The following is a 24,488-nucleotide window of genomic DNA, read 5'->3' as shown; positions in this document are numbered from 1 at the left end:
CCCTGTCCTCAGACGGAACCCCAAAAAAATTTTCCGATTTGACCCCATCCTTGATCAAACCGGAGATTTTCCGTCCTGATCGGGGGAATTTTGCTAACCCTAGAGCCAAACACCCCATACATTTAAGCTAAAGATCATAATTGAAACACATCCAAGAGTATTCTTTTTAATAATTAAAAAGAAATATAAAGGTTAAAAACTTGCATTTATTCGAAGGAAAAAATAAAAGGAAAAAGAAAATGCATAGACACGTATCAAAATGCTCACCGTGTAGGCGTGGGCAAAACGAAGTCGAGGTCAAATTTTCTCCTGCAAATTGGGGGAAAAAGAAGCCGATTTTGTCGCCTCCATTCGAATCCTCCATAACCTTCGAAGCCCTGTTTTCCATTTCATAATTTTCCCGGCGGAAGCGTTCGATTTTTCTTCACCAAGATGTTGAGGATTGCAGCTCGGAGGCTTTCTTCACTCTCTTCTTCCCATTTCAGGCCCACTATTGCCTCTTCTTTGCCCAGTTCTCACAAGATCATCGATGGCTCTGATTCCGCCTCATCCAGTGATTTCAGATCTTTCAACACCTTCCCTTTTGGACCCCACTTTGATCGTAGCTGTAGAGGTTAGAGTTCCTTTCCTTATTCTATGAAATACTTTTGTTGTTTCTCGTGTTAGTCGATTTATGGCGTTTTTTAGGGTTTGTTTTTGTGGATATAGGCTTCCTTTTTTTTGTTGCTAGAAAGGACAATCCTTGTTTAGTGTTTTTGAGTTGCAGGCTAGTGTAGCTGTAGTTGGGTTTAGCCTAGATGGGGATCGGTAGTTGTGTTTATTGATCTTCTGTTTAGTTAGTCGTATTGATGATGTTGAATCATGTTTTGGATATTCATTTATCGTTGTGAAAATCATGTGAAAATGTGAGAGTCGTTTTGGGGGTTGTGTTTTTGGGGGATATCACTTAGCCGAAGCAATCACTTCCTCGTGGTGTTTATGTTTGAATCTTCCATCGATTATTTTCTAAGTTTACCATCATGTTTGCTTATTCGTTTCTCATTCTGGCAACATTGAAAACGTAAAATGTTATTTACAGTCTGTATTTTTGCAGCAATATGATGGTACCCTTTTTTATTCCCTAGTCCTTTTACCGTTCTCTCCAAAAATTTTATCTTTATGTTTGGTGGTCTACCACCCAGAACTGTATGTTTTTATTCATATATTATACACTGAGACTCGTACTTCTCTCTATATCTTTTAAAATTATTGTCTTTTCGATTGTTGAGACACACACATGAACTAAGGAGCTGATGTTTCAAATTGTACATGGTTTTTGGTGATTTGATTTTGGTTGCTCTGGTGGTCTCTTGGAGTGTGCAAGTTTAAGCGTGACTTGTGACAGTAATATTTCTTCTTTTCTAATGGAGGTTAAAATTAGTCAGTTTAAGGTTGTTGTTGAACGAGATAGTTGTTATTTACAATAAGCAATTGTCTTTTTGTTTGGATTGCTTTTGTTTCTTTCTTAAAGATCTTTTAATCAGTTTCTTGAATTCAAAGTATTCTACAAACAGAACTTGCTAATAGAAACCTTTTGTTTTAGATGAGAAAGAACCTGTTCATATATGACCAGCTACCATGATACCAAAATAATAATAGTAATAAAAATACTCCATTTAGGAAAGTGTTCATAATATTTCAAAAGTTTGAGATGCGTGTTCAAAGGAATCTACCTACAAAAAATGAAAATTATGAAAAGGGCCATTTTTAATCAGAATTTAGACACCTGGGTGTAAACCAAGAGAGAAAACTTTATTTCTGAAGGAAAAACTGATGCCTAACATTTAACAATGATAACAGCCTTAATATATAGAGGCTGGAAATAGATTACCTACAACCTGCTGTTCAGGTTAATTCCTAAAGACACGGCAAAACCCTTAAAAAACTACCTAAAACTATGATTACATAACTCAACTAAGACAAACTAATACAAATACAAAATTCTCACTTTAACAGAATCATAAAGACTACATCACACCTAGAAAGAGGCATTGATGGTAGGTAAACACCTAAGATTAGGCATTTCCAGTCCACACCCTTATTTACAATATAACTGTAAAATGGAAAGAAAATGAATGAAAGTTTTCCCAATGGGAGCGAGTGACTGCCCTTTTCTCTTGACAGATACTTGAGACTCAGCTAGGGGAGTATGTGTTCCATGAGCTAGGAGAAGAGTTCATAGTTATTAAAAAAAAGAAATGAAATCAGCCCTAGAGATAGGAGTTTGTATGCCTAGACTGAGGGTTGGGTAAGAGTTCTTTTACTTAACCTTAGCTCCTATTCTTAAGGATTCTCCCATTTCTCATGAGCCAAATTCTATGAGACTTCATAAAGGGCAACTCACAAAAGGCCCCTTTGTCTTGAAATGGTAAATTGAGCAACGCTCCTTCAAACAATGTTAGCTATTACGAGCCTAAGGCACCCCAAAACTCTCTCAGAAATGACCCAAATTGCAAGCCAGATTGGAAGGTGCACTTAACATAATCCATAATACTTAGAATCATCTTGTATCGTGATACACGTTGTGGCACATCATTACATGAAACTCACCATTCAGGGCCACAGATTTTTTATTTTCAACCCACCAATCGACAATCTCAATAGACATGTGATGATCTCCCACGTTGTCAAATGGAAACCCTTGCCTTTTTTGAACATCTTTCCACTATGGTCTTTTCCACCCTGAATCCTGAACAAAGATATCAAGATAGTAAATATCTTAAGCAAACCTTTTGCACAATTCAAATTTGATAAGGATAGACGGCTGGTACTATTACTTATATTAAGACCCACTAACTCCACACCTTGTTGAAGTCACTCACAAATCCAGCTTTGGAGGGCTCATGGTTAATTAATTAATCAATTATTATTTATTTATATTTTTAAAGAAACGAAGAACATATATATATATATATAAAACAACAGGCTAAATCTGAGGAAGGCCCCCCTCCCTCCCTCCCTCCCCACCAAAAAAAAAAAAAAAAACTAACTACATTACAAAATCTTTCCAATCATTGATAATAGTCAAGATGGTGTAGTTACAAAAGAATTTAAAATGTAAAGACACCCACCAAGAAGTTGTATTTGTACAACATTACCAGACGTTTCTTGAAAAGATCTGTCGTTTTGTTCAGTCTATAAGTGCCACACTTTAGTGGCACAGCTACCCAAAATCCTAGTTTTGCCCATCAAGTTCCAACCATTAAGACCTTCAAGGAGCCAATCATCCATTATTTGGGGGAGACACAACATCAAACCCAACTTCTCAGAATAAAGCTCTAGGCCTTATAATCAAAAGAGTATTGGAGAAACAAGTGGTCCAAGTCTTCCACCTTTCTCAAACACAATTTGCACCTAGATGGAGATAAGCCCAATTTCTAAACTTCTTTTGGATCACATCATCAGTATTAATTCTTTTTTTTTTTTTTTTTTTTTTTTAAATTTTGAAACAGAATCAAAACTTTTCATTGATGAAATGAAAAGAGGTAATTGCTCAAATTAGAATGAACTATAATAAGCAACGGATACAGAAAACTTAAAATCTTAGGATCAGTATTAAGGCTTCTAAAAGACAGACCAGAAAAGGACTAACTTTCTTCATTTGCATACCAAAGGTAAATTATCTCCTTGCCCCCCGTGGAAAGCCCCAACTAGACTTTTGTCCGTATTTATTAACACTGGCCTGCTAATATACACAAACATGAGGAAATGGAGAGGAATGAGAGATCTCCTTGTCTAACACCCTTAAAAGATAAAAATTTATCTTGGTACTCATCATTAACCAAAATATAGTAGTTGGTCTTCTAAAAGGTTTTAATCAACAGGTTATTGCTTTCTCCCAATCAAGCTTAGAGATAATTTTTTTCTAACATGCATTAGCATTGGGCACTATAAGCTTGAATTGCTTTATTAGCCATGAAGACCTCATGTAGGCGCCTTAAAGTTCCAAAATAGTGCTAGGAAGAACCCTCCTCAGCCTATCAGCCAGTACCTTGACAATTATCTTATACAAGTTAGTAACCAAGCTGACTGGTTTGTGAAACCCTTCACACTTAGAGCATATTCCTCTCTTGGATAATATTGTTTCATCCTCTAAATTAGCAGTTTTTCATGAAACTCACTGACCTAACTTAACCCAAATCTCAATTTTGTGGATTAAATGCCCGAGTGGAACCATCATCCAGAGCCTTACTATTTATTGTAATTTGTCGTCAAAGCTGAAATCATCTCTCTTTATCTTTTCAACGTAGAAGAAGCCTCTAACCTTTCCTTCCACAAACCTAGAGGAAACAAAAACAGAATAGAAAAAAGTAGTGGAAGACAGATTTCCCCCCTAAATTGTTGTCCCTTATTCCAGTGTGTCACCCTCTCCTGAAAGAGACCCAATGGCGTTCCTATTTCTTCTAATGCTTGCAACTTCATGGGAGAATGAAGTGTTACGATCTCCTTCTCTCTCCTAAGGAAACAAATATTCTCCCTCTCTTAACTTCTTGAACTTTCCCTTACCTGCACTTATCCGAACACTTCACTGAGAGTACGATGGACAATTGATTCTCTTAAGTTCTGCATTTGCTTGACTGAAATAATGAAGAACTGGCTATAATCCTAGAAAAATGGCATCCTGTAGTCTTGAATGCATAAAGAAAATATAATTGTTTATCAAAAAGCTTCAAACTTACTGCTCTAGAATTTGTCAAAACTTTAACCCTGCATATAGGTTATGGTGACAAACTCATTCAAACTTAACGTGGAAAATCACTAAATTTTGCACCAATAAGCGGGCCTCATAAAATTTGAGGAAGATGTTGAGCATTCTGGCTTAGGTGATTGATTGGATGATTACTTTCAATTATACTTTGTAACTCAGCCCCTTTATTATGAGTGATTTTTCCTTTCTCCTGTGGTGAAGTTTTATGATTTTATAGAAATATCTCTTTGCCAGGTTTTGCTTCTGATGCATTGACTTCAACAAAGGAAAACATCTTAGTTCCTGATGTTCCTGCTACTGTAGCAGCCGTTAAGAACCCTACATCAAAGATAGTCTATGATGAATACAATCATGAGCGATTTCCTCCGGGTGACCCCAGCAAGCGTGCCTTTGCTTATTTTGTCTTGTCAGGTGGTCGGTTTGTCTATGCTTCTTTGATTCGTCTCCTTGTTCTCAAGTTTGTGCTTAGCATGTCTGCCAGTAAGGATGTTCTTGCCCTTGCATCACTTGAGGTTGACCTCTCAAGCATTGAGCCTGGTTCTACTGTGACGGTTAAGTGGCGTGGAAAACCAGTATTCATTAGAAGGCGAACAGAGGATGATATTAAGTTAGCAAACAGCGTCGACCTTGGATCACTGCGTGACCCACAGCAGGATGGCGAGAGAGTTAAGGATCCAGAATGGCTTGTTGTGATCGGCGTCTGTACGCATCTTGGTTGCATTCCATTGCCAAATGCTGGTGATTTTGGTGGTTGGTTTTGCCCATGCCATGGTTCCCATTACGATGTCTCCGGTAGGATCCGTAAAGGACCAGCACCCTACAATTTGGAGGTACCTACTTACACCTTTTTGGAAGATAACAAACTTTTGATTGGTTAAGAGATCAAGCTATTTTTCTGGGGTTGTAGTGGTTTTGGAACCTTCATCAATGATAATGTCGAAGATTTGTTGCAGACATGTTTTATTATTATTTTTTTTCCTACTCAATGTCTTTGAGTTGATCTTTATGTAATGAGAATACTGTAACTCCCGTATCTTGGTGCATGAATGAATCTGAATAAGTTGCTTGAATGGGTGTTGCCCCCCATAAAGTGAGTGCTTTTGATTTTGGTTGGTAATAGAACTGATAGTGAAATAGCCACCAAATTTTCATTGTATGGCATTTGTGTTTAAGCAAATGAGAATATTTTCTTGCATTTCTCTGATGAAAGCTCAGTTAGGTTTATGGACTTACTAATTAATTGAGCATTTGGATGCATAATAGCTGCTGCATGTAACTCATGAAGATGCAATTCCCCTCCCCTCGAACCTTTCTCCATCTTCTCCTAAATATCCTTGAACTTGAAAAAAGAAGGAAAAAAAAAAGATAGAAAATACCCTTACATAAAGCCCTCTCACTTCCCTATTTTCCCTTAAATGTTTTAACAAGAAGATTGTATTTTAGTAGTTAGGTGTACAATATATATAGGTGGAGATCTTGATTTTGAAATTTTGTGGGATTTTATGTTTTAGTTTAAAATTTTTGTTTTTATTTTGGTTATTGAGAAAATTGGTATAAGAATTAGACAAATAGAAGAAAAATGAGTGGGAACATCTATATAATTTATTTTAAAATTGATTCTTTTTTAAATCAAGAAAATTTTGAATAAATTGATCACTATACTAACGGTAGGCGGTATATTTTTAAACTTTCTTTTAAAAGAAATTTAGAGTTATTCTTGCAATGAGGTATTAATGGTTTTGGTTTATATATAAACATTAAGAGAAATTTTGATTTTTTTTTTTTAAGTTTGGGTAATTTTGAAATTTCTAAAGATTCAGAGTACAAAGTTTAAGGATATTTTTTTTAATATAATATTTAGCTTTTTTTCCCTTTAAATAGTCGTCATCATTATTATTTGTTTTTAAAATAAAAATTATCTTGTCAGCATTGCCATTATATATTTACGGACTTAATTTGGGGGCTAAATTAAACTTTGAAAACTTCATTGTACAACTTTGAAAACTTCGTTGTACAACTTTGAATTTTAGGGACTAAATTGACTTTTCTCAATCACATGAAAAAAAAAAAGTAATTTACCAAAAGATTGAAATAAGAATTTGGTCCTCTACTTTTAATATATCCATTTCAGTTACTATTCTTAAAAAGTAACTATTCGAATCAAAGTTGAAAGTATGAAAACTAAAATAAATATTTTGAAAGGGTAAAATCAAAATGAACAAAATTGATAGGGTTGGTGTAGGAATTGCACGCGTCGCGAGCCTTTAGTGGGCTTTCTGCCAACTTGCTTCTCTAATTTGACATTGTCTTCCAAGTTGATCTACATGAGAGTACTCACACTGATGTGACTCGAGTCGACCACACTTTTTGATATTTAAGATAGTTCAATGAGTGTATAGTTCAGTTAAGTATAAAAAGTAAGGTTAAAGTTCCCCATTAGAGTTTTCTTAATTTCTCCCCTTTAGGTTGTTGAATGAGGCTATTTATAGTGCTCTTCATCAGAGATTTGCCTATAATTATGTATAATGTCGACAATGTCAGGATAACAGCGATCCTCGAGGTTGCAAAGTGTCAAGGTTGACATTGGCTCAGTTATTTCCCAATTAGTATAGTTCCTTCCGCTCGGCTAGTCGGACCTACACATAACCTAAGTGACTGACTTTTCCCTTTTGGGACACAGGCTTTTCCATGCCGCCTCCTAGTTTCCCTTAGCTTGGGCTTACCCATGAGTTTTGGCCCTTGCCTCAACCCTCGACGGATAATATAAGCACCAAAGTAGCATTTAAACTTAAAAAATAGAACAAAATGTAAAAGATCTTGAGTTTAAATGGTCTTGCAACATTTGAACTTAGATAAATTTGGATTTCATTAAATTAAAGATGTTTTTAAGTTTTTCTCCAGTTACAAACATGATTGAAAAGAAAAGAATGGAAAAATGTATGAAAACGAGTGGTATTTAACTAAAATAGAATTATACGGATGAAGATATGATTAGAACAAAATCGCAAAGCAAAGCTCTAGCCCCGTTTGGTAACAATTTCGTTTTTAGTTTTTGATTTTTAGATATTAAGCTTGTTTTCTCTCAGCTTCTTACAATTATTTGCATCTTTATTAAGTAAAAGAGTTGGGTCAAATTTCAAAAATAAAAACAAGTTTTTTAAAAACTACTTTTTTTTTTTGTACGGATGACCTTCTCACAATTGTCTTTAAATTTTTTGATCCGCCCCTTATAAATATATGAAATTTAACATTTTGCTTATGTCATATCCCACTACCGCATTTTATAACGAATCACGTTAGGGATAGCCAAATCTATTGTAGCTCTAACGCGATAACCATCTCTATCGCGATAGCATTTTTTGTTGTGTCTTCCCCATTTTTTCACAGTTTGTTGCATCTTTTATGAGAAAAAAAGAGATCACAATAAAGATGATTATCACGTTAGGGGTACACATGGTCAACGTGATAAGTTATAAAATTTTCTCCAATTTTTTCACGGTTTGTGTTCCTTGAAAGAGAAAAAGATTAGACCTCATAAAACAAGAAGAGATTACCTTTAGGAATAAAGAGACATCTTTTGCGGCAAACACTCATCGCATGCATCCTAAAAATAGGATATGGTGGTTAAATACACTGCGAAGTGTAGGTTTTGACTTCATTTCTGTTTTGAACTTCTTTTATAGTCGTGGTGGATTTTCTGCAGTTGAATGCATAAGGGAAGATTGGTGGACGCATAGGGGATTCAAGGGAGAGAAGTTGGCTAAGTGTTGGACAACATAGGACACTACAAGAGAAGGAAACCTTAAATGATGTAGTGTTGGATGCATAGACATATTGCTGGACGGTTAAAAGGGAAATGGGATGGCGTCCCCTTGGTAGCTCAATGGGTTCAAGTTGAAAATCAGATTTTGGGTTAGTTTGAAATGTTCAAATTAACAAGAGAAAATTTAATTACATGTGATATAATTGATGTGAGTCTACAAGTGCTTGAATGAAAATGGGAAATGATGATAAGTGGATAAGATGAATGAAGATGAACGACAAATTATCTTTTCTCTAACTGAGAAAAGTGGATGATGCGTTGGAGTGCAAGCATATTCGTAATGTGTAGAAGCTTTCCTAAGTTAGATCCAAATATAAATCTAATTCCTGTTTTCTAGTAAGTCCAGAGTTGAACACAGGGATTTCAAAACAATTTAACACAAGTTTTGCATTTGCTTCAATTTGCAGAGAGTTCCTAAATTAATGTGAGTGAAGATTATTTACACTAACCTCAATGCACATATACAAGAAGACATAGGAGTTCAGAGGAAAAGTGAGATTTATGGTTGAACGGTACTAAGTGTTGGGGATATGCGTTGATTCCAAGTAAGATGAACAAGCGTGTGTGATGAGAGTAAGATGGAGATGGTATGGACACTTGTTTACAAATAGATGTATGTATATGCGTTAGGGTCTCTGTTTCTTAGATCATATCGTTCAACACTTCTCAATGTGAATGCCACATATATTCCTATCTCTAGGGTGCATGTGTTGGTCACATAAACAGGTGGAAACACAAGTAATTTTATCTCTAAAGCTACTATGCATTCTTGAGTTAAGCTATTTTTCCAACTGGTTTAACTACTTGATTACTTCAGTCAGCTGATCAGGATGATTTAAGTATGAAATTCAAGCTTTCATTAAGTCAGTAAATCGACAGCCACATACAAATTTGAATGTAAATAGAGATACAAGTGATGAATGATCAAAGATAAGATTGGATTTATAGATAGCAAGTGTTTTTACAACAATTTCAACTTAATCGAATGGAATGAATGAGAGAGTAAAACGTAAAAAGAAAGAAGTCAAGCCGAAGAGTTCAACCTCTTGTCTTCTTAGACTTAATTTTAATGCTTGTGTGTCAGCCAACTTGGTGAAGAAGTGATGAAGAATCCTCTCTCGAGCTTGATCTCCAACTCCTCTTGATCAACGATGGCAATGGATCTTTCCTCCTACTTTCTTGTTGCAACGATATAGCTTCCTACTAGCTATCTGATTTCTCTAAGAATGCTAATGAGTCTAACTTCTGATTTTCTAACTCTTTCACTTGGCAGTAAGCTTTCCTATTTATAGGCGTTTTCTTTAGCAACTTGTGACAAGACCTTCATTAAATTTCATACCCTGGTCAGCCACCTGCTATCTCTGAGCTTTTCAGTCCCGTCAGTCGAATGCCCATACCTGCAAGTGGTGATTTGACAAAAAAGGCGCAAGCTAATGTATCTCTTCTACGTCGAACATCTTTGGACGTGTGCCTTGCATTAGCTTGGTGTACAACACTTAGTAAAATTTCTTGAATTCCTGTAATAAGATGCACTAGTGAAGCAGATTTAACAAAAATACTACTTTTGTATGAGTTGATGATGTGTAATGAATTCTACGCGCTTTTCCTTAAAATGAATGCGTTTTTTTATAATTGTTCCAACTTTTAAGTGACAATAACTTGTATTTCTACAAGTCATCAGTTTGTTGTGAAACTTTTTTTTTATTGCGATAGGAATGATCATCGCATTAGAGATACGATAGATTTGGTCATCTCTAACGTGATATGTTATAAAATACGACAGTGTGTATGATGTAAGCAAAACGTTAGATTTCATACATTTGTGAGGGGTAGGTCAATAAACATAAATGCACTTGTGGGAAGGTCATTTGTACAAAAACCTCCTTTGGTTTTAAAACGCTTCTGAAATATAGCCAACAAAACTTGGAAACTAATGAATGAAAGTAGGATTTGTAGGTTTAATTTTCATAAACCAAATGGTTACAAAACGGAGCCTACGCGATTGCATACTTCAAACTTAGCGATCAGGTGCCTTTTATTGCATGAATGTCGATCTTGTTTTTATATATCCATCGACAGTGGTGGATCCAAAAAATTTATTGAGAGGGGTTTTATATAATTTAGTATAAAGTTAACAAAAAGGAAAATAGGTAAGGGAAAACGGGAAAATTAAAAGGATATTGTCCTTTTAGAAACTATTTAGAAAAATATTGTTGTTTTTTTAAAAAAATAAGTCGAGGGTTCAAAATTCGACCATCGACCTTCCTTTCATTTGTATGTCGAACTTTGAACCCTCGACCTTGTCCTTCTTAACATTATTATTGAGTCTGTTTAATTATCATTCCGGAGACCTTCCTCTATCAAAAGATTGTATTTCTAAATTTTCATAAGGTCCCCCTGGAATTCCTTCCAAAGCTTGTTGAATAATTTTTACGGATTCTGTCATCTCAGCAAGTTTGATTAAATAACGAGCTAATGAATCTCCTTCTTTTTGCCACTGAACTTTCCAATCAAATTCGAGAGCGAGAGCGAGAATACCGTACAAACTTTCCTTTTTTTGTTTTTTAATATTACACATTCCACCTTCTTCTTTCTTTCTTCTTTTTATTTTTTTATTTTTCATTTTATAAAAAAAAATTCTAAATTTTTTTTATTATTTTATTTAAACTCTAAAAAGAATAAATTAAAAATAATAATAACTCATAAAAATAAAAAATGTAAATTAAATATCTCATTTATATAAAAATAATTACAAAAATCAATGTATCCCACAAGGCGGACGTCGTCAATTTCGAGCTGGTTGTTGTCGTTGACTTCGAACTTGAGGTTGCTCGGTTCTTCTTGATGTTGCTCTGGTACCTCTGCAGGCGCTTTATAATATAAATATTCATTATGCTCTCCACGACCCCGGTCATGTCCATGCACGTATGAAGACGAAGGACCAGCCTCTGAGTCATAATGTCCTGAACCAAATGCTGGTATCATCATCATTGGACTAACATAATCAGTTTGACTCTGCGTCTGCATCATAGGGGGCAACTCTTCCACATTATGTGCAACCTCCAAACTCATCATCTTTCCGAACAGATCTTCTACATCTAGGAGCTGGTGGAGGTACAATAGGTATATTGTACATATAATGAATTTCCTCCATATAGCTTTGGTTGTCACTACATATAGCAAGAACTTGGTTTGGATCATTCACAACCTCACGGAGTCTACTGTTGTTCGATCTCTGTGAATTATAAAACAATTAGACAATATTTAAAATAAATTTAAATTAAAAATAATTAGATAATATTCATTCATTTACCAGATGACCCACAACTGCTCTCGGACAAGTGACGTAGCACTTTGTGATATTATTATACCAATGAATATATTCTGGAGTGACATTTGTGTCAAACTGTTCAAGAGAAACCCTCACTGCAATAAACCTTGCACGATAGTGCCATCGCACTACCAAATGTGCAACTTTTTCGGACCAATCTCCAGTCCTTAGGTCAATATCATGCAGTACGGGTTCAGTATTACAAAGCGTTGAGACATCCTACTGAAAACCGAATTGTCTCATCACCCTGTCAGGAAGATACCATTCACCAATGTGAAAACATATGAGAGGACTCATCGTCCGCCATATGTTTTGACCATTCGTACAAAAATTAGGCAAAGTATGCATAATAATTTTGTACGGCTCCCAAATAATCTGAAATACAAAATATTATATTAGAGAATATTAAAGACAAATACATTAAAAATGTGAATAAAATAATCAATTAGGTTTAGTGTAATGTACCTGTTCAGGTTGAAGCAGATCAAACATGTATCTATACCGGTTGACTACATGTGTGGCTGTCCTAGTCACACAAAATTTGTCTCTCCACCTAAATTTTTAAATCGATAATTTAGAATTTAAATTAACTAGATCAGTGATATAAAAATTAAATTGAATTAAAACAACATACTGAGAACCGTAGGCTCGTCCAGCTAACTGAGCGTCATTAACATGATGTAGCTGTGGAGCCATTGTTGGAAATTGCTCCCAAGCCCATAGTTGCAAAAGTCTGTGAGGCCCAGCTATCTCTCGAACCTCAGGTCTTGTTGCTTTGCATAGTTGTTTATATAACCATGCCAAGTATGCTCCACCTCACAAATACTGCCCCGCATCATGAAGGTTAGCTAACAATGGCAGGAACATCAAGTGAACAAAATGACTTGATTTATCTGAAAACAGACTTCCACCCATCATTTGTAGTATATATGCTCGCACATATCTTATGACGGTTTCCTCGTCTGCATCATCTGTGAGCTCACGAAATTGTGTTCCTAACATCACTCCGGTGACCGGCTCACCGTCAACAGGTAACCTCAACAACACTTCTATGTCTTGTAGAGTGATAGTGCACTCTCCAACAGATATATGAAATGTATGCGTCTCTGGCCTCCATCTCTCGACCAAGGTTGTGATCAGATGCCAGTCCAACTGAATAAATCCTAATATGGCAACCCTATAGAATCCAGATGTGCACAGTAGCGGTAGTATTTAAGGGTGGAGCGGGATAATGCGCTGGAGAACTGCCTCTAGACGTCTACAAGATATTTTTCTAGTAGTACGATCTCGCTATACAATATATGATCGATGAATGGATTGGTCGTACAAAACATCGGGATCAACAGGTTCTGGGTTTAAAGCCATGATATGAAAAAAAAAAATAAATTAAAATTGACTATAATTGAATAGTAGAGAAAAGTGTGAGGGTAAAGAATAATGTAAAAAACTCACGCATTTGAAGAATGTTATCTTTTTTTCTCGAAAAAATTACGCTCCAATGCATCCCTTATTTCTTCTCTTCTTTTCTTGAAATAGTTCACGCATTTGAAGAATGTTATGTGAGCAAGAGCATTTATAGGCAACATTCGAGCTCCTTTGAGGACTCCATTTATGCACTCTGATAGATTTGTCGTCATCGACCCATATCTAAATCCTCCATCATGTGCTCGAGTCCATTGCTCTAAACTAATGTTGTCAAAAAAACTCAGACAACTCCGATTTATTCCTTTGATATCTTCAATTGCTTTGTTGAACTTTCGAATTTGAAATTGACATCCGACACGATAAACATAATTTTTCAATGAATTAAATTTATACTTTCTATTGAAGTTGCTGACGATATGTCGTAAGCAAAAATGATGGTGACATTTCGGTCCTGTCCAACCATTTGCTGGATTGTTCACTGCTGCAATTATACCAACATGTCGATCTGAAATTAAACACACCTCTTCATGTGTTACAATTTATCTCAAGTGTTTCATACTTAGTGATCTCGAACAAGCTATCATACCGAGCGGTACTGTTCATATAACAAGTGGCAAGCATTCGGCATTCCATGCTCGCATTTTATGGCTGTTTGCTCACATTTTAACATGAACTACGAAGATTTTATTGAGGACTACTACAAATTGTCAACGTATACTGAATGTTACTCTCCTCAATTTCAACCTGTACCGCATGAAGATTACTGGATCACGCATTCTAATATACCCATTTTACATCCTGATCCATCGTTGTTGAGAAGACCTGGTAGACCGAAAAGTTCACGTTATCACAACGAGATGGATTTGATAGAACCAACCACTCGAAAACGATGTGGATTTTGTAACCAGTTAGGATATAATCGAAGGAAGTGTCCTTCGTTACTAAGATGAGCTCCAGATAGTTAGGGATTGAATAATAAATAATTTTTTTTTTATTATATATTCATTTTATTGTATATTCAATTTTTTTACAATAATCTACTGTATATTCAATTTTTTTTTTTTTTTTTTGTAATCAATAAAGTTTTACATTATAATAATCTAATATATTCAATTTATAGTATAATAATCTAATATATTCAATTCATTGTCTAATGATTATTCAATTATAGTATAATAATCTAATATATTCAATTTGTTGTCTAATGATTATTCAATTATAGTATAATAATCTAATATATTCAATTATAGTCTAATGATTATTCAATTATAGTATAATAATATAATATATTAATTTATTGTCTAATGATTATTCAATTATAGTATGATTATTAGCTCTTTTTTCTCTTTTTTTATATATATATTTCTATGGAAAGTTTAAATAAAGTGAAGACTCTCGCTCTCTCCTAAGATCTCGCTCTCTCACTCTCGCTCTCTCTCAATATCTCGCTCTCTCTGTTATTGTTGTTATTTTTCCATTAATGATTACTAGCTTTCATTTCTTCTAGAACAATCACAAACACTTTTTTGATTATGGATCTACTACCAGAAACTCAATGCGTAATCTTAGCATTCAATGTGTATTCCTGAATAATCTCATTTTTCAATTATTCAACCATTTCATTTTACCAAGTTCAATGTTAGTCAGATTAGTCAATATAAACTAAATCTCGCTCTCTCCAACATTCTCGCTTTGAATCTCGCTCTCTCCTAAAATCTTGCTTTGAATCTCGCTCTCTCCTTAATCTGCTTCAGCCCACTTATCTCCTTAATCGCTTTGAAGTTTCGACATGTGTGTAAACTTCGACAACCTAATATACAAAATTTTGTTTGTAGACAAAACTAATTCGGAATTGTCTTTCATTCCAAGTCATAACTTGTATCCATGCGCTTCATATTCGTCCGGAGTTCGCTCCTAGAAATATAGTCATCCTCACCCCCTCAATCAATCCCACAAGCCTCCGTCTAATTCGAAATGATAACAAAATTCATAGGTTGTTAGAAGCAGCTCGAGTACACAGATACATATAGTATACCATCTCATTACTTTATTTCCTCTATGAGGGAAAAAGAAAAGTAATAAACCTGCAATCTCGAGGGTGGATGTGTGTCGAAACTTCAACCTTCGACAACCTAAGCGAGATTTGAGAGATTTCCCTTGTTGAGGGTTGAAGTTTCGGCCTATATATTGTTTCCAAGTTTTTCTTTGTTCGTCAAGTTCTCAACGTTCGATCTTCACATTAGTCGAGTTCTCAACGTTCGACCTCTAGCCTCGAACTCCCAAAACAACAACATTTCTCTAATAAGTTTCAAAACAACAATATTTCTCTAATAAGTTTTGAAAACAACAATATTAATATTAAAGGTCTGAGAAAAACAGTAAACAAACTTGCAAGTGCTCTCAACATCTTTCATAAGTTCTGACACCAGTGAATGTAGCTGCATATTCCTTCTCTTTTTTTCATTTCAATTTCAACATTCTTCTTTCAACTCCCTAATTTTTTTTTCTAATGGGAGAATAACAATTTTTTTTCCCATTAAAATTAGAAAGAACATTGTTAATCTTTGTTTGTTTGAAGAATTTCCAAGCAAATGACATTGTAGTTCTTTTTTTTTTTCTTTCAAATTTGTGGGTTTTGGAAAAGTTGTTTGAGGATTTCTTAGCTGTATTAGGGGATATAATTTTATATATGATTTGATTTCATTTAAATTTGTTGGTGTGTGAATCTGGTCGACATGTCGATTTTGGTTTAACTTTAGACAACCTACTATAAAGATCTCACACTTTGGTGTTGTTTTGGTCAACATGCTCTCATTCTCTGAGTAGTATTGAGCACGATTATGTTTGCTTACCTTAACGTGGATTGAGAGCTCCTATATTTATTTTAGGGATAGTTGCAAATATAGACAGACCCAAAGTATTAGTAGATATAACATAATATTAAAAAAATTACAAATATGACCAAATTTAAATAGTCTATCAGTGATAGACCATATTATTGGTAGGAGTCTATCAGTTATAGACCATATCACTAGTAAGAGTCTATCAACGATAGAAGTCTATCGCTGATAGACTTATCTATATTTGTAATTTTTTTAAATAATGTTATACACTTGATTATTATTCCTAAAAATTCTATCAATTGTAATTACCTTTTATTTTATATTTGTCCTATTTGACATTATTGAAAGAGTTATACAACAAGTCAATAGTGTCAGATGGGAGGAGATGTTGAGGTCTTTGGCCAACATGTTGGACTGCTCAAGGTGGCTTTGCTAGGTTGAGTAATTGCTTTGAACAACCTCCGTTCAACTTCACCCATTGATATCCCTCATTTCCTTTTCCAACACACAAAATTATGGGTCCATGAGTTAAAATTAATGAGTATTTTTTCTCTTTAGATTTTTACTATGCTTTTCATTTAAATTAATTAGGGAACTAGCAAAAATTGAATACAAGGAAAAAAAATCAAAATATTCATCTAAGTTTATTGTTCAATTTGAGGAAAATTGAAAATTTAAGGTATAAATTTAACAACTTACGAAAGTTAGGAATATAAATTGATATTATCTTCTTAAAAGTTGTATTTTTTTAATTAGTTCATCATACAAAAAAAAAAAAAACATGGTATTTCATAACATTAAAATTTACTGACGAAATAATAAAAGGGACATAAGTTAATGATTATGTTTTTTTCTTGAGTGTAGTAGGGGGTGTGAAAACATTCAAATCACAAACTTTATCGCTATCATATATGAGCGACAATTGAGTTATGCTCATTTTGACTTAAAACAACTTAGTGTTATAGTTATATTTAAATTCTATTATTATTATTATTATTAGAAATGTGGTCATTTTGTCCATCAAGTTTGAACTTCCAGAAAAATTCTGAAAGAAAATTTATAATGAAGAAAATAGTTCACAATAGAGACGAAGACCAAGAATTATTTAACTATGACTATTACAATTAAGTGCAATGTTCTCAAAATTTAAAAAAAAAAAAAATCAATTGTTTAACTAATTTTAGAAACTAAAGTCAAAATTAGTAAATTTAGTTCTATTAAATTATCTAAATATTTTTTTAATTCACAAGTATAGCAATAAGAAATAAATGCGATACATTACTCTAAGAACATCCCTTTAGATTACCACTTCTTTTTTTCCCATTAAACAAAGAACTACCAGTGCTTAGAAGTGAAAAAATTAATTGATTCGAGATGATTTGTAACATTCTTTAGACCAAACTAAATCGAAGCAATAGGTTGTGATTTAGTTCACAATTTATCCGAACCACATAAGATAAATTAATTTTAAAGTTACCTCTCGTTAATGAAATTTGAGATTGAGATAGTAAAATTGTTTGTTCGTAATTTGGTAAGTTCAATGGTACTTTGGAAAGATGATAAGGAAGCACCCCTAAACTTGGAAGCAAAGATGTTGGAGTGACAATAGTTGTCGTGATGCTAATGTCGAGAAAGCATTATACTTATCTTGACAATTTTAAAAAGAGAAATAAAGTCATATTAAACAGGAAAGTAACGATTTCATTCGATAGAGATTATTAATGAAAGCTATTTCAAAACAATAAAGACAATTTATAGAGGTGATCAAACCATAAAGGTTAAAATTGTCATTATACTTATCTTGACAATTTTAAAAAACTATTCATACTATGATCATAGTATGATGGCAGTCGGACAAGTATGCCCTATCGTCTAGTGGTTCAGGACATTCTAATTTTCACCGAACTATAGGAAATAAATTTATAATTTAATCATATGAATATGTTTCTCATTCTAAATACCACCAGACCAAGTAATTGGCAAAAGGATCCATATAACTATGTGGATAAGCAGTAGAAAAAATGTACAAACTATACAGCAAAATTAGATTTTTTTCCCCTAATGATAAGGTTAATAAATAACAATATACAAACTGACAACTCCAGTGTAAGGAATGATTCTGGAACAAGATGAACACCTAAGCTGCCGAAGGGTCATTGATCACACCCAAGAAGTCATCTTTTATGGTTCCAATACAAAACTGCAAGCAAAAGCAATAGTTGAATGAGACAGCAGATTCCAGAATTTGATAATGGCACACAGATTCTATCCAAGTCACAAACGCAACTAACAGGGAGTTGTTCCAGTTTTAAATATTTTTACCACTTGAGAAAATATATCCTAAATAGATCAATTGTACCATTGGATACAACTTTTAAACCTTCATATAAAAGGTTAAAATGAATCTCCTAACTAAAATTCATTCAGCCTAATATATATATTATATCTTTTCTATCGTTAAAATATCAACATATCACCTACTCCAGAACTAAGATAAACGGGAGAACGCCTTAAATTACTTAGGATGAAGGCCAAAAACTATATTTGCATGGAAAATAAAAATTGACATTGCACCATGCTGAGGACAGAACAGAAAATTTTGAAAAAACAATACTAAATAAGGAAGAGAAGGCACTACAATTTCAGTTGCATCTACTCGAGTCCCGATTATCTTCAATCGAACTTCACTGTCCTTCTGAATCTTAACCTACAAGAAAACATAAATAATTCACTAAATCTAACACAATATGAGAGCATTATCAGTCTATGTGCGAGAATGAATGTAAAATAGAAATATACTGATCCATCCGAAGTGGTATAGTTTGGCACATCCCCGGACTGAAACTCCATATCATCTGGTATCAACTAAAACATAAGACGTGAGATAACTTCAGTGAAAGTTCAGCACATTAATGGGAGAAAATGTATGATATATGATAGAAATAAAAGCCAAGATGATGTAACAGATTCAGTTTAGTGGGAGTAAATTCGAGTAGAGGTCTTTGTCCCATTTAGATTCGGTATGTTGGCATGGATCATTAGCCTAAGATTGGTAAGCACTAAGCAGTCTCATAATGGAAAGCTAGCAAATAAATACATTATGAATAAAGATGTTCGTCGTCAGGATGGATATATGATTTGCATTGATATGAAAAGCTTGGAAATGAAAATTTTGTTATAGGGTTGATGAGCATAAGATGCATGCGTTTACATGGCGCAACAATGCTGAGAAATATCAAAGCAACAAACTAGAAACTTTAAAAGAAGTGTTAGCTTGCTTAAATACTTCACTGAACAACGAACACTACAACTAAAGTCAGTGACGGCATTCATAACGAATTTATGAATTTCTTTCAATATTTTTATAATTCATTTTTTCATATAATTACTTTTCTAATTCTCACTAAATACACATTACACAATTTTGTGGACAATGTGACAAAAGAGTTCCATTGCCATAAAGGAACCTCTCTGAGCATCACTACCATGATGTCCCACCCCACAAATATATTTGGTAAGGAACAGTTTCATAGATTTCATAAAACTATTGGAAAAAAATCCAAGCACCAAGATACTTGGTGGCTTGTAAGTTTGTAACATGGGAGAGAAGAGAAAAAAGGTAATAATTGAAATATGCTACAAATTTACACTCACATGGTTTGAAACAAAAATCTGGACTGGTCCAGCTTCAGCAAAGAACCCCATCTACAATAATCGCAGATGCAGTCATTAATATATCTATTTTTAAAATAAACTCATTAATTACTTTCTAGATAGCAAAAAAGTGACATAGACATACCTTGTTTACCATAGTAACAACTGCTTCTAAAATTTCTCCCTTGAATGGTCTAAACACGACACATTGATATTTGACGGGAAAAGTGACGAAACCTGTCCCATCACGAATCAATCCTTTCCCTATATTCTCAATTCCTGTAATTGCCACTACGAAACCATGACGGCCGCTGTGTCAAGGTATAAAAGTTTTTCAATAACGAAATCCCTTTTACTGTTCACTAATTGAAAAAGGCATCAACTTTCAAAAGAAATATCATCCATCAATTCATCAATTTATGAACCGGCATGTTTTTTTTTATATAAATATAAAGATGAACTGACATGCATATGCATCATAATAGAATTTTATGATACCATTCAACAACAGGAAAAATGCAAGGAAACAAAAATAAAAACAATCATCAGTTATGCTCCCTCTATCCCATTAAGGCAAGGTAATTTTGAGCCTTTGTACATGGTGTTAGAGGAGAATGCCTTCCTCTGGTTTGAACAGTAGAGATCTCACATTCATAAAACAGAAAGGTGAAGGACCCAAGAAAAAGATACCCTAATTCTAATATCAATGGAGTGTGACCTAACACCATCCCCACCTTTTTTTTGTAATTCTCACTTCTTTGGACATTTCTAATCAAGATTTAAAACTGTATAGATAAATAAAAAAATTTCCCTAATATTTGACCTGACCACCAACATCAATTGCCCAATTAGTAATCTGAACTTCTTCGTACTCTGTTCATCGCCCCATTGGAACTTGGAAGTTTCATTGCTTCAATGAGAGTGGATGTCTATCGAAACAACTAAGGTAAAAATCTGAGATGTCTATTAAAACAACTATCTTTTCACATATTTCTCAGATGTCCAACCACTCTCTATCAAACATATTAACAATATGTTTTCACATTATTACATCATCCATTGAAAACACTAAGAAGAAAAGTTAAATAGAATGACAGAAATCACATAATTGCCGCCTTACAGGTGAAATAAAGCTAATAGGATGCCACCCAATGACCTCATAATCCAAGACCAAATCTAGCACTTCATCTTATCACATGCATTTTCCTCTAAAGTTAACAAAAAGAAAATTAACAGCAACAGGAATGTCGTAGCATACAAAAAGTAGAGAAAACAGTTAAGAAACCTGCAAGTGCCCTCAACATCTTTCATAAGTTTTGAGACGATGTTGTCACGGAGGTTACGGCCAAAATGCCGTGGGTGTAGCTGCATATTCCTCTCCAAAACTATGTGGAAGAACATATTGGCTTCCTCTACCTGAACGAAAATTCACTTGAACTCAATGAATGCAACTTGAATGGCGTATGAAAAGTTAGTAAATTAAAATAGAACAAATATCCATTTATACCCTAAACTTTGGGGATTTTATCATTTTAAATTAAAAATTGTATTAATCTAAACCTTAAACTTTCTGGATTGTATCAATATAAATCAACTTTCATAAATATATCAACATAAACCCTAAACTTTCATAAATATATCAATTTAAACCAGAACATTCATAAATATATCAATTTAAACCTTGAATATTCATAACTGTATTCAAATAAAATATAACGAAGGATTTAAATTGATACAATTATGAAAGTTTAGGGTTTAAATTGATATAGTCCCGTAGTTCATTAGTTTAGTTTTAAATTGAGCGTGTAAATTGTTATTTGCCCATTAAAATACATTCCGAAGAAGACTAAGGAATAGAGAAAGAAGAAATCAAGAATCTGAGAATGATAGGTTAAAGAAACAACAAATGCTGAATAGGGTTTTCTCGACTCAATTTGGGATCGTGCAAAAGAAGAGGGGAAAATACCAAACCGAAATCAATGTACAGTATTAGAACAGAATGGATATTCAACCAATAAACTCAGAGCAGTATTTGATCTTCTTAACATCAAACCCAACTATACGCGCAACATCCTGTTTCTTTCGTTACACAAGTTCTAACGTGAGTTGTAGTGAAGAAGATCAAAAGAATACCGGTAGGAGGGCGGCGGCTGCGATGGCGCTGAACGGAGAGAGACGGCGGCGCGGCAAGAACGTCAAGCAGGGAGAGAGAGAGTGCGTGAAAGGTGAAGTGAGAATGAACTCGAAGGTTTGGGGAAAATTGACGAAAATAACCTTTTTGGAGTTAGATGGTGTATTTTTGACCTATTTTTCAAAACTCTCTTTTTTACCGCTTGATGATGAAAATGATCAAGGGTGTGTTTGGTATGTGATAAAAGTAGAAAGTTGAGTTGAGTTGGTAATTATTATCTGAAGTTAAATTATCGAGTTAAATTGTCTGTGTTTGTTTGCAGAGTTGAGTTGAGTTGGTAATTATTGTTTGTGTTTGTGTTTGTGTTTGTGGTGTAGTGTTGAGTTGAGTTGGGGATTTGATGCAGTTTTTTTGTGAATGAGATTAGTTCTATTTTTTTCTATTTGTTTTTTATTTCATTCTTTTATTTTTTAGTTTTATGTTTTACTATTGTTGATTAATATTCAAATATACACGTATTTTCTCAAATCATTTATGACATAAACTGGACAATCTCAATTTTTTTTCTCAATTTGTAGAACATAATAGATTATTTTTCATATATTCTTTTCAAAAACTGTAATAATTCTAATTCTTTTCAATCGGTAAAACATACCAACAAAATATATTTCATATTACTGCTCAATTAATTGGCATATTATATATTGTGTGTATATATATTGAAGGTAATTATCCCAATTACTAATTGGTATATTGTATGTATATATATTGAATCTTGCTAACTTAACTTTATTATTTCACATATCATACAGTTTATTTTTATATAATATGGATAGTATATTTGGAATTGAAATTGTATATAGGATAATTACCTTTCATTTGATTATGATGGTGAGAATGTGATGTAGTATAGTAACATTTTTCATAAGATCACAAAAATAATATGAACCGACCAAACATGTGGCCGTTTCCAAAAAAAATTCACAAAATATATGTTCTTTTCGATATTTATAATACAAACACAAAAATTACATGTCATGACATATGCAAAAGTTATCATTCTTTTCGACATGACAGTCCATTATCCATTTGCTGTTATCCAAAAGAACTATAAACAAAATATAGGGGTGTGGTCAGTCTACATGTTTCTTCCTCTTTCGTGCGTGTTCTGGTACTGCAAGGAAGCAATCTATCTTCTGAATGTCTGTGACAAGAGGTCAATAAGGGTGACCTAATCATCCTCATCCAGGCCATCAATGCTGTATATGGCATTTACTATTTCCTTCCGACGCCCGAATTGTCACACCCCATACTAGATTACCCTCTAACCTGGATGGAATGGTGACTGTAGTAGTTACCAACCCTTTTGGTGGCACTTACTGCCTATCTTACCTGTTAAACCTTGCTCAAACCCTGAATACATACATAATAACTCAAAACTTAACACATTTACATTACAAGGTTTCACAACATTGTTTATACATAGATAATACAACCTAGTGAGCCCCATCAAGAATACTAGTCACTAGACAGACACATGTGTACTAACTAACATAGGTCTTCAATTACGCTTCCCTCAACCTGCTTCTTTGAGTGATAGAGTAATAGCAGAATAGTCTTTTGGGAACTGACCGCTACCTGAAAGAAACATTTGAAAACGTGAGCTAGAAGCCCAGTGAGAGACTTAATAAAACATAAATCTCATGCTTAAACTGAAAGCTCGAAAACATAATACTGGAACTAAAATATACCAAGCAACCGTGTACATAAAACCTTTACAACCATTGTATCTGAAACCTGAATCTTAATTGAGACTCCTACTTCGATCTCTTCATACTGAGCTATGGCTAGGAGGGACCCCTATGTCGATCTCTTTAAAAATATATTGATGGGCATTTTAAGCAACTTCCTCTAAACATTAGTATTGATAACTACTCTTAAACACCATTAAACATCATTATTCCTTAGTTGAGAACGAGCATACCTCGTTCTAGCTCCCAACGTCTGTTATCGGCCATGAGACCCATACTTCAGCCTTTCTTTGCTGGTTTATGGCCTAGGAGACCCATACTTCGACCTCTCCTTCAAAACTACCCACGTGTACGTGGAGGTTTCTATGTACCGTCAACACCTTAGGTACATTTATTCAGATACCTTTCTTACCTTCAGTACTCCTCTTCATTGTGTTTAGGAATATCAATGCATGTCCTTTAGCAATCTTAGGTATATGAACATAGCACATCAAGCCTAGTTTTAACCCTAACGCATGCTTCATACTTTATAAAATAAGTTGCCTTAAATCATGTTGAACTAGCTTGTAAAAACTATTAGCATACATTAGATATAGAAAACATACTTGGAAAACTCATACATTAGTAACATCATGTGTTGATAAATATTAATTAGCATTAGCAATTCCAAACTATCCTTTTAGCCTAGGAGAAGATATGACTGCCTTTATCCTTAGTTCAGAGTGAACTACTAGATCTAACCCTCAACGTTAACCTTAGTCGAGGAGAATCCCTTTTGCTCAA

The 24,488-nt window shown here is 34.0% G+C and overlaps 2 protein-coding genes and 1 pseudogene across 2 annotated transcripts; 1 reads left to right on the top strand and 2 right to left on the bottom strand.

Moving 5' to 3' along the window:
* The first annotated feature begins 235 nt into the window (after window positions 1–235).
* LOC120067321 (cytochrome b-c1 complex subunit Rieske-4, mitochondrial-like) lies at window positions 236–5,817 on the top strand. Its single transcript, XM_039018885.2, has 2 exons — window positions 236–613; window positions 4,982–5,817. Exons 1-2 carry the CDS (start codon window positions 433–435, stop codon window positions 5,623–5,625), a joined length of 825 nt encoding a protein of 274 aa, XP_038874813.1. The 5' UTR covers window positions 236–432; the 3' UTR covers window positions 5,626–5,817.
* A 6,054-nt stretch (window positions 5,818–11,871) lies between these two features.
* LOC150031958 (serine/threonine-protein phosphatase 7 long form homolog) lies at window positions 11,872–12,903 on the bottom strand (annotated as a pseudogene).
* A 5,160-nt stretch (window positions 12,904–18,063) lies between these two features.
* On the bottom strand, window positions 18,064–22,103 carry LOC120092837 (DNA-directed RNA polymerase II subunit RPB7-like). The gene is made up of 7 exons (XM_039051063.2): window positions 21,957–22,103; window positions 21,109–21,239; window positions 19,969–20,134; window positions 19,824–19,874; window positions 18,969–19,034; window positions 18,808–18,876; window positions 18,064–18,369 (listed from the first exon to the last, which is right to left on the bottom strand). Exons 2-7 carry the CDS (start codon window positions 21,222–21,224, stop codon window positions 18,307–18,309), a joined length of 531 nt encoding a protein of 176 aa, XP_038906991.1. The 5' UTR covers window positions 21,225–21,239; window positions 21,957–22,103; the 3' UTR covers window positions 18,064–18,306.
* Window positions 22,104–24,488: the final 2,385 nt, after the last annotated feature.

This window comes from Benincasa hispida, chromosome 12 (assembly GCF_027475165.1).
Source record: "Benincasa hispida cultivar pf3 chromosome 12, pf3_genome.v1.1, whole genome shotgun sequence".
Lineage (NCBI taxonomy): Eukaryota > Viridiplantae > Streptophyta > Magnoliopsida > Cucurbitales > Cucurbitaceae > Benincasa > Benincasa hispida.
The sequence above is the reverse complement of the archived record's forward strand: the minus strand, read 5'-3'. Positions and strand labels throughout refer to the sequence as shown.

What these genes read in the sequence shown, in the direction of transcription:
- LOC120067321 (XM_039018885.2), top strand. Translation starts at nt 433, where the DNA reads ATGTTGAGGATTGCAGCTCGGAGGCTTTCTTCACTCTCTTCTTCCCAT. An exon ending in CTTTGATCGTAGCTGTAGAG is followed by an intron (nt 614 to 4,981) that starts GTTAGAGTTCCT and finishes TCTCTTTGCCAG; the next exon opens with GTTTTGCTTCTGATGCATTG.
- LOC120092837 (XM_039051063.2), bottom strand. Translation starts at nt 21,224, where the DNA reads ATGTTCTTCCACATAGTTTTGGAGAGGAATATGCAGCTACACCCACGG. An exon ending in AGATTTTTGTTTCAAACCAT is followed by an intron (nt 19,035 to 19,823) that starts GTGAGTGTAAAT and finishes CTTATGTTTTAG; the next exon opens with TTGATACCAGATGATATGGA. An exon ending in GAGTAGATGCAACTGAAATT is followed by an intron (nt 18,370 to 18,807) that starts GTAGTGCCTTCT and finishes TTTTGCTTGCAG; the next exon opens with TTTTGTATTGGAACCATAAA.